At 57.5% G+C, this 13,623-nt stretch overlaps 1 protein-coding gene across 8 annotated transcripts in view; it reads left to right on the forward strand.

Moving 5' to 3' along the window:
- The window catches only part of ZMIZ1 (zinc finger MIZ-type containing 1), a 235,280-nt gene that overhangs the window by 127,918 nt on the left and 93,739 nt on the right, over window positions 1-13,623 (forward strand). For all 8 annotated transcript variants that reach the window (XM_034662770.1, XM_034662768.1, XM_034662766.1 and 5 more), the window contains 2 exons: window positions 4,504-4,617; window positions 12,112-12,217. In XM_034662770.1, the coding sequence (XP_034518661.1) occupies window positions 4,504-4,617; window positions 12,112-12,217 (220 nt within the window). The remainder of the gene's footprint in view (window positions 1-4,503; window positions 4,618-12,111; window positions 12,218-13,623) is intronic.

Below are 13,623 nucleotides of genomic sequence, written 5' to 3' on the forward strand. Positions count from 1 at the left end.
TGCCCTCCCTCCAGCCCTGTGCTCGCCTCCTCCTCGGGGCTCTCTGCGAGGCTCTCTCCCAGCTCAGCCTGGGGCCCAGCTTCTCCCAGCCCTGAGGGACCCGTGGTCCGTGGCCTCCACCCCCAACAGCACAGTCACGCCCCCCGGCATGAACCCCTCCTAGCGCCAGGCACACAGCTCCTTCTGAGACCTGCTCACCACCTGACCTTTCTCCCGTGCCTGGCTCTGCATCCCCAGAAATAAGGGCACCCTTTACCCCCTCGGAGCATGGTCCACGGGGCTCAGATTTGCCAGTCAGCCAGTCCGAGCCCCCATTCCACCACTTGCTAGCTACCTGACCCTGATTAAGCCGTCACTTCACCCCACTCGGTCCGTAGAATGACATCATAAGGGGCGCCCAGCCGGTGTGTGCCAGGGCGCCTGGAATGCCAGGGATCTCCCCGGCTGCCCTCCCCTGGCCTGTCCGTCCCGCGCATGCGCACACACACACACTCCTAGAGCTCTGCACTGTGGCCAGACCCTGATGCATTTGCGGGGGTGAGCAGGCTGTCCGGACGCCCCCTGCGCCATCCAGAGCTCCCGACACCCCCCACTTCCCCCTCCACACCTCCAGTCAGACACAGCTCAGCACTTAACATCTGTCTGCTCCACGGCTGCCCCAGCGGGCGGCGCGTCTGGCTGAAGACTGTTGATTCTCAGACGTCCTCTATCCTAATCAGAAGAGAAAGGCGAGCAGGTCTGTGTGCTCTGAGGATGACAGATGTGTTGGCTGGGCCTCGCTCTGGCTGGTGGGTCTGTGGCTCCCATCGGGGGCTTTGCAGCCTTGGACTCCCAGCCCTGCCTTACTTGTACAGCATAGCTTCCCACACACACACACACACCCACCCCACCCTGGTTCTAGCTGTTGCTCACGCTGGCCATCCCCCAAGCACCCTGCTGCCTCTCTTCCCTCCGGGCCTCTGGCTCAGCTGCCTTTCCCCCGTCTCAGCCTCATGTACTGGGAGAACCAGTGCCCTGTCTACAATGGGCCCCACTCAGAGGTCACAGACACATCTGGGCTGCACATGCAAAGCCACACAAATTGGCTAATTCCTGCACAGCCCCACAGGCCCTTCTGAGCACCTGCACTCCCCATCGCTGAGCCCCACTGCTCCTAGGCACCCAGCTGCCTCACCCACCCTGCTCTTTCTCCCTTGAGCCATCGGCCCTATGTGGTACGTATCAGGCCTCCCACCAGGCTGAGCTCCTTGAGGGCAGAGAATGTGCTGTATTCATCTCAAAGTCAACAGAGCCTAGTGCAGCCCCAGGCCAGGGCTCACATAAGTTGAGGGGGAGCAGGGGAGGGGTGAACTGGCCGATCGATCGCTGAGAGAATGAGTAGAAGAGTGGATGGATGGACATAGGGATGGGCAGTTAGGTAGATACAGATGATGAATGGATACATGGATGGATGAATGGATGGACAGGAGGTTGGATAACTTCTGGATGGGTAGATAGGTAGGTGAATGGATGGATGGGAAATGAATAAAGCAGTGAACATTCGAATGGGTAGATGGACAAGGGGATGGATGGATGGGTGGATGGATGGACAGATTGTTTGGTTCACAAATGGACTATTAAGAAGACGTATTCATCACTTGGTCTGGGTAGCCAGTCCCACAGGTCTAGGCTTTGGTGTCCCCCAATCCTCCTGCCCCAGCAGACTCAGTGGCCACTGGCTATAGCCCAGATCTTCCTAGGAATTGTGGAGACAGGCAGACCGTCTGGTGGGAGGTGCAGCATTAGTATCCAGGGAGGCTTCTGTCTATGATTCACATCTGTGCTCCCATCCCCAGACCATCCAAGGCTGGCCAAGCTCCCCCATGGAGCCCTGTCCATGCCACATGCTGCTAGGGACCTGTTCGGAAGCGGCCAGGTGGCCCGCCTATACCAGAAAGGACCATCCTTTGGACAGTTAATGGCTCACCAGCTGTTTCTGTGGGGGCCTGGCCTTGTGCCAGTCGTGAGAGTTCCAGAGGTGAACAGGGCACTATTTCTACTCTCCAGAAGCTCCTAGGACAGAAGGAGCTGTAGAGAGGTCAGAGCAGTAGCAGTCATGGGACTGTTATGCTTTACATTGTTCCTCGACCATGTGGCAGCCCTGCAGGCTGTCAGCACCCCATTTTACCAGTGAGGGGTCTGGAGCTCAGGAACCCGCCCAGGACTGTGGGGCTCAGTGGCTAAGATGGGGTTTGATCCAGGCCACTGATTTCTGTGCAGTGCAGTGACCTCACAGTCGAAACGGGAAACAGAAGCACAGAGAAGGTCAGGGGCTTGGCCAAGGCCACAGAGCCACTGAGCAGCAGCCCCTGAACGGGAGGGAGGCCTGTGTTCTTTCTACCAGTGAGCCGCACCCACCAGGGACCACCCAGAGCCCAAGCTGAAGGCCACGTGAGCTGGCTGGTGTCAAGGTGGAGAAGCTTGCAGGTGGGCTGGGCAGGATATGGAAGCCTGCATGCTCGGGGGCCAAAACAAAACCGGGCCCCTGAGACTGGCCTCAGAAGCCATTTGTGAGCCCAGGGCCCCAAAGGGGGTGCCAAGGGTGAGGGTGCTCTGGGCAGGCAGCTCTGAGAGCAGCCGGTGGTGGCTGCTGACCCTGCTAATTGGGTGTGACATCACATAAATAAACGGAATAACTCAGTTAGCCGAGAGAGGCTGCCGGGCAGGGAATTAGCCAATTTGCATGGCTTTCCACATGGAGCGGACGGCCCCCCTGCCCGTGGCCCCGGGGGTGGGGGGGCGTGTTAGGGAGCACAGGGCAGAGGTGAGGACTCCCCGCTGCCCTCTCAAAGGGCCCTGTCCCCCATGTGGAGGCTCCTCCCGTCTCCTACACGTCTTTGCAGAAAGAGCCTGTGTGAGCCAGGGCCGAGAGGTGCCAAGTGCAGCTGTGCTTCCCGGGGAGCCTCCGGGAGCCAGAGTCAGGGCTGGGGGCAGCCCCACGTGGGAGCACCCCACGCGCCAGGCGCCCTGCCAGGGGCCGCATGAGCCTCGTCTTGTCTAACCCTCTCCGGCCCCGCGCTGGAGGGCTGTGCCGCCGCTCGCTTGCCCTCTTTCTCGCCCTCACCGCCCCTTCCCCAAGAGGCACCATGTTCTAATTCATTTCACTGTCTTCCAACCATTTTTAAATCTTTCTTGCACGAACCACGTTGTAAGAATAGTCATGAAACCCTTCGCAAAAGAAATAAAAATTCCCGCCACCAAGCCGTGATGGGTCATCCCCCTTTTACAGATGGGACAGTGGAGGTTCGGGAAGGTGAGGGACTGCCCTGGGTCAGCAACTAGCAAGAGGTGAAAGCAGAGGGAGCCCCCGGGGCCCTGCCCCACAGAGGCTCCCACTGTACATTCCATTCCTTCCCAATTCGGGGACCTGGCAGCTGCGAAGACCCCTCCCCGCCGTGGCTTCAGGCAGACGTGTTGCAGGTTAGGGTAGAGTGCCCACCCCAGGGGAAGCTACTATTCCTGTCTCTCCCAGCAACAAGACAGCAGGGGCCTTAGAAGGTCCCAGCATCCCTTTTGCAGTCGGCTTGCGCTCGGACCTTTGCAGACACACCCTAGGTGTCCCGCTGGGGAACCCACAGTCTCTGACACCCATTGCTGGAATTCCAGCTCTGCTCCTAACCTGCTGTGTGACCCTAAGCAAGTCACTCATCCCCTAGACTAAGGCTCAGCTCAGCGGGCCCTGGGAAGACCTACACGGGAGTTAGAGAATGACTACCCCCACCCACCACGGCAGCCCTGTGGCCTGGGTCTGAAGCAGCATCTAGAAGGTTGGCACCAGGATTCAGTCTCTGCTGACTCAGATCCCGTGACTGGGAGGGGCTCGAGCTCAGGCGTGGACCCCTCCCGGCAATGCCAGCAGCCCCCGAGCCTAGCCAGACTGGGCCTGGGAAGTCTGGCTTTGGGGAGCTAAGCCACATATGCCAGACCCTGGTGTGAGAAGATCCTGGGCACAGTGTGCTTATAGTTCAACTCCTAGGCAGGGTTTGGCCCAGAGACCTCTTTGTAACCCCCCTGACCCTCATGGCTGAGCTTCCTCTGAAGCCAGAGCTGGTGGGCATCTAGACCTGGGCTGTGCTGGTGGTGGTGGTTAGTGGGAGAGGCCTTCATCAAGAAGGAATCTCCAGGGCTAGCCTGCCCTGGCTTGGGAGAGAGCCGGCCCTCAAGCACAGGGGGCCACAGGCCACCCTCCTGAATGCTGCAGAGTTCCCCTGCCCCCCACAGCCAGCATCCAGAAAACACGTTAAGTTGTCTTTCTTTAGACCTTGGTTTTCCTATCTTTGCAATGGGGCTATGAATCCCCATCCTGCAGGGATTGAGTGGGATGGATGCACAGGGGAAAATGAATGACAGGTTGTTTAAGTTTCACCCCCAGTGAGGCCTGGGGTCTTCGCCATCCCTGACCCACATGCTGCCCTGCTGGCCTTGCTGCTGGAGCTTCATGCCACCTCCTTCCCTCTCCCACAGCACCTACAGAACCCCGCCAACTTCCACAATGCCGCCACTGAACTGCTGGACTGGTGCGGAGACCCGCGAGCCTTCCAGCGGCCCTTCGAGCAGAGCCTGATGGGCTGTTTGACGGTGAGTCTGCGTCCCCGCTCCCCGCCCCGTCCACCGACACTGGTGCCCTGGGAGGACGCCCCGGGGGCTCATGTACCTGTCCAGATGTCAGAGAGGCCGCAGACAACAGAGGATGAGAGCTGGCCACCAGTGCTGGAAGGGACAACTCCCAACATACACCTTCGGGGAAACCAGTGTGATGGGGAGATCCGGCCCTCAGGATGGTGTGGGCAAGCACAGGGCCTACTTGGGGGCGTTCTAAGTCTGATGAGGGTACGTGCTACTCCCTAAGCAAGGTGGCGTCACGGAGGGTTTTTAGCCATCGTTTTCCCCAGTCGTTCATTCATCCAGTTGGGCAAACATCTACTGAGCTCTTTTTATAGTCATCCATCCTGCTATCCATTCATAAAGCTTTTATTGAGCTCCTATTATATCCATCCATCTATCCAAATAAACACTGATTGATCCCTCATTTATCATGTCTGATCCCCTCTGCTAAGCCCTAGGAAATCACAGAATAAGACTTTGCCAAGCCCGAGTCCCTCTTTCGCGGGGGAGCCTGATGTAGAAAGAGAGGGCCAGAGAATTGTGTGCAAGGGAAAAGCAACAGCGAGCAGGGAAGTGCTGACGGCCTGGGAGGTGGGGCGGAGGGTGGAAGACTGAGGGAGGGAGCCCCAGACACCCCTGCTGGATTCCCGAGCAGCGGGGCAGAGTGAACACATTCTAGGCACTTGGAACAGCATGTGCAAAGGCCCGGGTGGACAACAGAGCCCAAAGAGCTGAAGTTCGCTCAACTCAGTGAGGGCCCAGGACGTAGGCTGGACAGAGGCCAGGCCGGGAGCCTGTGGCATGATTGGCCGAGGCTTGGGAATGACCGCAGCCATGTGACCTGCCTCCGTAAGCCTGAGCGAGGCTTGGTGGCCAGGGAGGGCAGCCGCTCAGAAGGCCCTGAGTCAGCTTGGAAGAGAACATGGGTAAACAGATTGCCGCAGAGCCCAGCTACCCCAAGGCTGGGGAGGAGGGACCCGAGGTGGATGCCTGGCCAGGACGAACAATAGGTAAAGGGCGGGGGCACCGTGTTCTCTGAGAAGTTCCAGATAGGAGGGAGGCGAAAGGCCCAGCGTGGCCCTGGCCTGGAGCAGGAGGAGGAGTGACACCATCCATCGATAGATAGATCGTGGGCCATCCTTACAAAGCACCCTTCTGTGCCTGCCACTGAGCTGGGCCCATGACATACCCCTTCTCACGGAGTCCTTGCACTCCATGAGGCTGGCCCTGCCATCATCCCCATTTTATAGAGGAGGAAACTGAGGCTGGCTGGGATGGCTTCCCAAGGTCACACAGCCAAGACCCCACTGCCTCTAGAGGAAATGCTCCTGGTCCGTAGGGATGTCGGCCAGGAGTGCAGCCGAGACCCTCAGAGGTCCTCCATTTGTTCAAGGCTGATGCCATCTAGCCCCCTGGGAACCACCAGGCCAAATCATGTGGCTGCCTACACAGCCCACCCTCCTCATCTCCAGCGCCCTGGGCTCCCCTCCCTCTACCAGCTCCTATAATCCTCTTTGCAGGGATCCTGGTTCAGGCTAAGCCCCATGGGCAAGGACAGATGTTACCAGCCCCCCCCCCCGTTTCCATCCCAGCTGCTGGCAGCCATAAGTAGGAGGTGGGGACCATGCACAAGGTGTGGACAGACTGGCCACCACAGTCCCCCAGCACCCTGTTTCCCAAGCCTGACCCTGCCTGTGTTGTAGGGATTCAGACGTTGGCCCTGGACAGGCTGGATGGGCATGGGGGCACGAGCTGACCAGTGACTGGCCCTGCTCCAGCCCTGTCACTCATTTATTCAGTTGACAAACATTCACTGAGGCCCTGTGCTCACTGGAGGCAGACCAGCAAGCACGGTGGACCTCTCTCAACCGTGTACGTTCCAGTGGGGGTTGGGGGAGGTGGGCTCTAAACACTAAAGGAGGAAATAAGGACATACACCAGCGCCCTGTGAGAGGAGGTGGGGTGCTGGTCGGGAAAAGCCTCCTGAGGGGGGTAACCCACACCTGAGACCAGAGTGGCAAGAAGAACTCAGCCAGGAGAAGGGAGGGTCTCCAGGCAAAGAGAACGGCTAGTGCAAAGGCCCTGAGGCTTGAATTGTTCAAGCAACAGAAAGACGTCTCAGGGGGCACCTGGGTGGTTCAGTCAGTGAAGCGTCCTTGGCTCAGGTCCTAATCTCATGGCTCATGAGATCGAGCCCCTACATGGGGCTCTGCACTCAGTGGGAGTCTGCTTGGATATTCTCTCTCTCTGCCCCTTCCTCTGCTCACACACACACACACACTCTCTCACAAATAAATAAATAAATCAAGAAAGAAAAAAGGAAAGAAAGGAAAGGAGGGAAGGAGAGAGACAGAAGGGCATCTCAGATGGCTGGAGCGCAGGAGAGGGAGAAGGGTACAAGATGAGGACAAATAGGGAAGCAGAAACATGCCAGCACAGGACCTGCAGGCCGAGGGAGAGGAGTGGATATTATCTGAAGATTGACGGGGGGCCCTCGAAGGATCTTCAGCAGCTGAGTGGTAGGATATGATTTATGTGAGGACAGGAGCACTGAAGGGGAGCATCCCAGGAGGATAGGCTAGAGGGATTTTGGAGGTCTTCCTGGAGGAGGGAGCCCAGGGAGGAGCCTGTAGGATCTGGCTAAACAGCGGGAAGGCCGTGGCTTCCGGGGCAGGGATGACGGTGTGGACAGAGGCACAGTGCCAGGTCTTCTTCCCCTCTCCTCGTCGCAAGCCAGTTTATGCACACACTTGCTTGAATGGTGGGCTTTGACCCCCGCCTCTCTGGCCTGCTGCTTAGCCAGAAAGGGGCCTTTGGTTCACCCACCACAGTGGCAGAGATGTTGAGCTTGACTGTCCCTTGGAGCTCAGTAGAACCAGCGGCAGGAAAGTGCAGGGAATGGGGAGGTCATAGCAGACCCCTTCGGTACCCAAGGCACTTTCCTGGGCCCTGTCTCCTGGCATCCTTAGGAAGACTGCAGGCCAGGCAGGGAAGGGATCTTCACTTCTGCTTTACAAACAAGGCAACTGAGAAAGGGGGAGCAGCTCGCTAGAGCCCTAGGCTGGTACTACTGACCCCCCAAGGCCCTGCTGCTGGTCCTCCTGTCCCCCTGCACATCCTCAGCCGTGTCCCATTGGAAAGGAGGGGATGTGGGAGGTCAGAGACTGCAAGGGGCCTAAGCAGGGCAGAGCTGCTGAGCTCCCCCCAACACGGGCACCCCTCACCATCTAGGTAGCAGGGCGAAGTGCTCCCGGTTGCAGCAGCCCCCTGGGTGACCCCTGGGAACGAACTTCTGTGGATCTGGCTTACTTGGAGGATAGAAATTAAAAGCCACTTAGCTTCAAGCAGTAAACAGGCCCATTTTTGTCATACTGGGGTGGGCCCTGGGGTGAAGAGCTGCTGGCAGTCCACTACCCCACGCTCTAACCCCACAATGAAGAAGTGTGGGAGCCCTGAGGCCCCTCCCAAGGAGTGAGGGCTGTGAGCTCTGGTCACCACTTGCTTTTCAAACCAGGTTTTTCCTGACCGTGCTGGCAGCTTACTTCCCGGCCCCTCCCTGAGCAGCAGGGCTGAGCCCCCTGTCTGAGTATCCCCCTCAAAATGAGGCCTCTCTGGACTCCCTCCTTCTTCCTCCCCTAAGGTGGAACATGCTTGATATGCTCAAGGAACAGAAAGGAGGAGGCCAGAGAACAGGAGAGGGGGACAGGAAGGAGAGGAGGTGGCAGAGGGAAAGAGAGGCCAGCTAGCCTAACAGCGGTGCCCCCCATCTCTCCAGGGAGAACTTGCCCATAGCGGCAGAGAATTCACCGCTGAAGCTGTCAGGGTATGTTCACAAATAACGTTCGTTGAGCTGTGTGCCTGGTCCTGACTCTCATCTCCATAAGGAGGGCATTTCACAGATGGGGAAACTGAGGCCCAGAGAGGCTGAGTCACTTCGGTGAGGTAGAACAGCTAGTAAGTGGCAGAACCAGAAGCCCATCGCATGCCTGACTCCAAAGCAGCAGCAGCAGCCACAGATACCTGCCCGCCCCCGCACTGAGAGGAACAGCAGAGTGGGGAGAGGGCGCTGCCCTGAGGGGCTTCTGTCAGAGCCATGAGACAGCACGGGGCACATGGAACTCAGAGCCCACTGCACCCGACCCTGGCAATAGAGGACAGCCTTGCGCTTTTACAGAGGAGGAACCTGAGGTTCAGAGAGGTTGGGTAACTTGCCTTAGGTTGCACAGTACAGGGTAGAGCAGAATTGGAATATGGGCCCGGCATGCTTCCAGTTCTCCTGACTCCCTCAGAGGATGTCAGAGTCCAGCCCCCGTGCCTGGAACAGAAATTCCTTCTCGCATACCGCCGACAGCTTGTCCTGCTTCGTAGCCAGGAGGCTCACTGCTTTTCAAGGCAACACACTCCCTCTGTGGGACTGACTGGTCGCCTGACCTTGAGCACACGCCCTCTGTCATCGCTGGGCTTCAGTTTCCCTCTCTGACACAAGGGGCTGGACTACCTGACCCGTAGCTCCCCCTGGGCCCCGGGGTCTGGGTCCCAGAGCGCCAGGAGCTGGCTGGGCCTGAACAGCCAGCAGAGGGCAGCAGCGCTGCGGCCTCTCCCTGCCAGCCTTGGTGGAGGAGGGGTCTTCCTGGCCCACCCACACACAGCACCCTCCCTGGGGGTGCCATGCCCACTGAAGTGGGGGCAGGCTTCAGAAACACAACCGGCTACTCAGTGAAGTCCACCCTCCCCCACACGGTCAGCCAGACCCACCTCACAGGACTTTCCCGGGGGTCCTCAGGCTGGGCCAGAGGAAGTCAGGGGGTACGCATAAGGTCTCCAGGGCCTCAGAGTCCAGCTTAGCCATACTGTGCTGTGCTGCCCTTCAGCAAGGTCCTGCCCTCTCTGGGCTCGGTGAAAGTTGGCTGTTGCCAATGACCCTTCTGAATGCTAGGGGCTCAGGGGATTTGTGACAAGCAGACATTCCCAGGCCTGCAGGACAGCCCTTATACCAGCACTAGGCCCCTCTTGCTCAATTGAGCAAGCTTTTTTGTTGTGTTTTTTGTGTTTGTTAAACCCAAAAAACAGGATTAGCCAGTATTGGCCAAACGGAGGGACCTTTGCCTTTCTGCCTTCAACACAGGGCCTGAGGCTTCTTCTCCCTGCAGTTGGGGGTTATGACCTTAACCCTTTGTGGACTGAAAAAGAGATCCTCTCATGGAAAGAGCCTGGACATTGTAGCCTGACTGCCGGGCTCTATCGTGGACGAGACTCGTAACCTTTGTCTCATAGCCGTACTCAGTTTCCTCCTCCGTGAAACAGACACAATAATACCACCTTGTGGAGCCTTTGTGAGAATCTGGCACTTCACTGCTTACAAAGCGTAGCCCTCCTGCTGGGGAACCAGCATTCCTCATTACCGTTTGCCCCCCCAAAAAAAACTCCCCCCCCCCCCCCCCCCCCGTCAACAATTCCACCAACAGCAGCCTCACTGATACACTTGTCCAAACAAATTATCTATGCTCACTCACATCCACCCCAAGGTTCCGCCAAAGAAAAGGCCACCATAGTCAACATCTAAGCTGAAGTGACTCTTCTGGACCCACTATGGTGAGTCCCAGCTCTGCCTGATCTTGGGGACCTGCCTTAGCCTGCCCCCCTCACCTGCCTCACCTGCTAAACGGACAGTGCCAGTCTCCCAGACCTGAAGTGTTCAGCAGGCCACAGAGAGCTAGTGACGTTGGTTTTTCTGCTTGGACAGTGAAATGAACAGTGGGAATGCCCTGCCCTGAGGTGGCCCAGAGCCTCTGGTTCAGGGGGTGTATGTAGCGGCAGAGTGTGCTGTAAGAACTACAGTCAGGGGCAAATAGAGCCCATGGAAAAGAGGCCTGAAGGAACAGAGGAGCTCTGCGTCAGGGGCTCCTGTTTGCAGCAGAGAAGCTGAGCAAACATTCAAGCCTGAGAGGTCCTTTTTCCTCCCTGCCCTGGGAGTTCCCGGGAGGTGGGGGGCAGGGAAACAGCACCCCATTCCAAGAGGCTGTGGTGGCCCTGAGAAGAGGGCGTCCACTGGCTCCTCCCTGGTTCACCATGCGCACTCCATCCAGGCCTTAAGTGTTCACACTTTTTAAATGACAGTGTTGGCCTAGATTAGCAGTTTTCCCACCCTTTGAGCCCTTGTAATGAACCCTTAAATAGAAACAGATAAAAGCAGATAATGGGGAACCTACTCTAATAGTTACAGGTGCCAGGCCAAACCCCATGGCAGCCCGAGGCCCTCAGAGGACCTCCGAGTGCCTCTGGAGCAGGTGGTCTCCAGGGGCTTGCTGACGGAGTCTTCCCTCTCTTGAAAGAGTGAGCGCCCACATCTGGGAGCGCTCCTTTCCCACTCAGCCGTAGCCGCTCCAGCTGCTTCCTGCACCGACTCCGTTTTCCAAGGTCCTTCCTTCTTCATAAGGAAACCTCATTTTGTTGCTACTAATGAGGGAGGCGGGCAGGAGGGAGCAGGTCCGGCTGTGGCAGGACACCTGGGACTGTGCGGGGAAGGAGTGAAGCCTGATGGGTGTGACCCTGCGGAGCCGTGGGGGGCCTCCCCAGAGCACCCGCCCCACGCTGCCCCCAGGGACTGACAGCCCTCCCAGTCCCTCACCTCTCCCCCTTCTGGCCCATACTTTAGAGCTTCTCAAGGAGAAGGGAGGGACCTCGGGGCTCCAAATCCACAGCTGTTAGCAAGTTTCCATCGACCCCCTGATGGAAGCCTCCCGTGCGCCGAGCAGGTGCTTTGCGCTGGAGACGGACTCCAGATGAGCAGGAGGGCCCTGTGGTCTCTCGGCCCGGGCCTGGCACAGAGCCGAGCACTGAGGAGCACAGACCTGTCCATCTGGAGAAGCCTTAGCAGTCTGTCCGGCAGCTCCAAGCTGCAGCTCTGCGGAGCGGTGTGTCCTTAATCCGTGCTTCTCCTCAGGCACAGGTTTTGACTCAGGAGGGGACCATGCCCGGAATGGTGAGGGCAGCGAGCACCCACAAAGGTGGGTGCAGGAGCTTGGGGAGGGGATGGGGAGAGGTGCTAGGTGTGGGACACTTCCTGCGGACGGGACTTAGAAGGGAGTTTGGGGAGCTGCCCCGGTGAGGGGGGGGAAACAGAGGCCTGGCTCGTAGCCATCCAAACCAGCGGTGGTACAGCACCTTCTGGAACGTGGCCAGATCGAGTCCTTGAAAGTCTCAGGGCCTGGGCTTTGGGGTTAGGCCCACCGGCAGACTAGAAGGCCCTGAGGGCAGGGGCCAGGATCCCAGGGCCTGGCATGGAGGAAGGTGCCTATCAGTGTTCATAGAGTGACTGAGCAAGGCACAGTTTGAGTCCCAGCTCTGCCTGATCTTGGGGACCTCACCTGCCCTGCCTGCTAAATGGACACATCCGCCACTCTGGGCTCGGAGGCCTGGCACTGGCAGTGACTTACCCTGCCCTTCCTCTCTCTCTCTTGCCGACAGGTGGTCAGTCGGGTGGCAGCTCAGCAAGGGTTTGACCTGGACCTCGGTTACAGACTGCTGGCGGTGTGTGCTGCGAACCGAGACAAGTTCACTCCCAAGTCTGCGGGTAGGTGACTGCTGGGGTTTCCACAGATGTCACGGGGAGGTGGGAGTATAACCGGATTCGAATCCGGGGCGGCACGCCCCCCTGCCAGCTGGTGCCTTGGTTCATCCAGGTGTGGTGTGAACCTCCAAGGAACAGCAGCTTGTCCACCAGGCTGTGCAGCCCGCGGCTGAGGCTTATCCCTCCTCTCAGACACTGTTCTTACCTGCGGGGGTGCCTCGGGGCCAGCGAGGGGCCCAAGCACGCCACACCCCCCCCCGACAGGCTAAAGAGAGACATGCATCATCTCATTTCATCACCGTAATGACCCCTTGGTGTAAACGTTGTGATCATCCCCATTTTACAGACGAGGGAACCGAGGCTCAGAGACGCTGAAGAGGTTTCTCCAGGTCACATAGCTGGAAAGTGACAGAGCTGGGGCTTGAGCCCAGGCCTCTATGCCAGAGCGAGCATTCTTAACCATGACACTCCACTGTATGCATTCAAAACATCTGCATTTAAAATAAAACACAAACTAAAAGTGAATCGGTACATGCAAGGTTCTAAAAGCACAGTATTCTCTGCATAACGTTCTCTGTCGCCACCCTGTCATTGCATGGGACCTCCTGCCCCTGTGCTAAACCAAGGCCACAGAAGCTGCTGGCCACATTCTGTGCGCGAGGGCTTTAAGCACACCCAAGATACAGTTTTACATCTCCCGTCATCCTCATTATCTTGCATGAGCTGGGGGCACAGTGTAAACTTTCACTCCAACAGACCTGGGACAGCCCGGCCCTGTCACTTGCTGAGCGTGTGGCCTCTGAGCCTCAGTTTCTCTCCTTGGGAAGGCAGGAATGACAACAAGACTTACCCTGCAGGGTTATTGTCAGTTCTAGATATATGTGCGGTGCCAAACGCAGTGTCTAGATGTCGTTAACATTTTTTATGTTCGAGCAATTCATTGAAAAAGAAAAAAATCAATTCTTTCCTTTGTATAACAATAAAACAGACGTTTTCTCTGAATTCGTCAATCAGTTCTTTGGAGTAGATCTAGAAACAGCCTTCATGAAAATGTTTAAAAGACATCTCACGATGTATTTTCATAAACCAGCTCAACCTATAATCTCTCCAGTGCGGGTCCGTGCTCCTTCCCGTGCACGTTTGCAGACCACGCACGCGCACTGTGGGTCGTTTGCAGAAGGTGTGCGAAGCGACGGCTAGCTCTGAGGTCCTTGCCGCGCCAGCCCGTGGTGGGATGGTGCTATCGTATTGAGCTGCTGGCCAGAAAATGGTCTGGGAATCTTATAAGTGATGTCTATTCCTAATGGAATCTGCAGTTTTAATAATAACTTAAGTTGATACAATTTTGACAAGGTAAAAATTGCTGCTTATCCAAGAAACCTTTATCTCCATATCTCTGTTGAGTGCCT

Source organism: Ailuropoda melanoleuca, chromosome 6 (assembly GCF_002007445.2).
Source record: "Ailuropoda melanoleuca isolate Jingjing chromosome 6, ASM200744v2, whole genome shotgun sequence".
Taxonomy (NCBI): domain Eukaryota; kingdom Metazoa; phylum Chordata; class Mammalia; order Carnivora; family Ursidae; genus Ailuropoda; species Ailuropoda melanoleuca.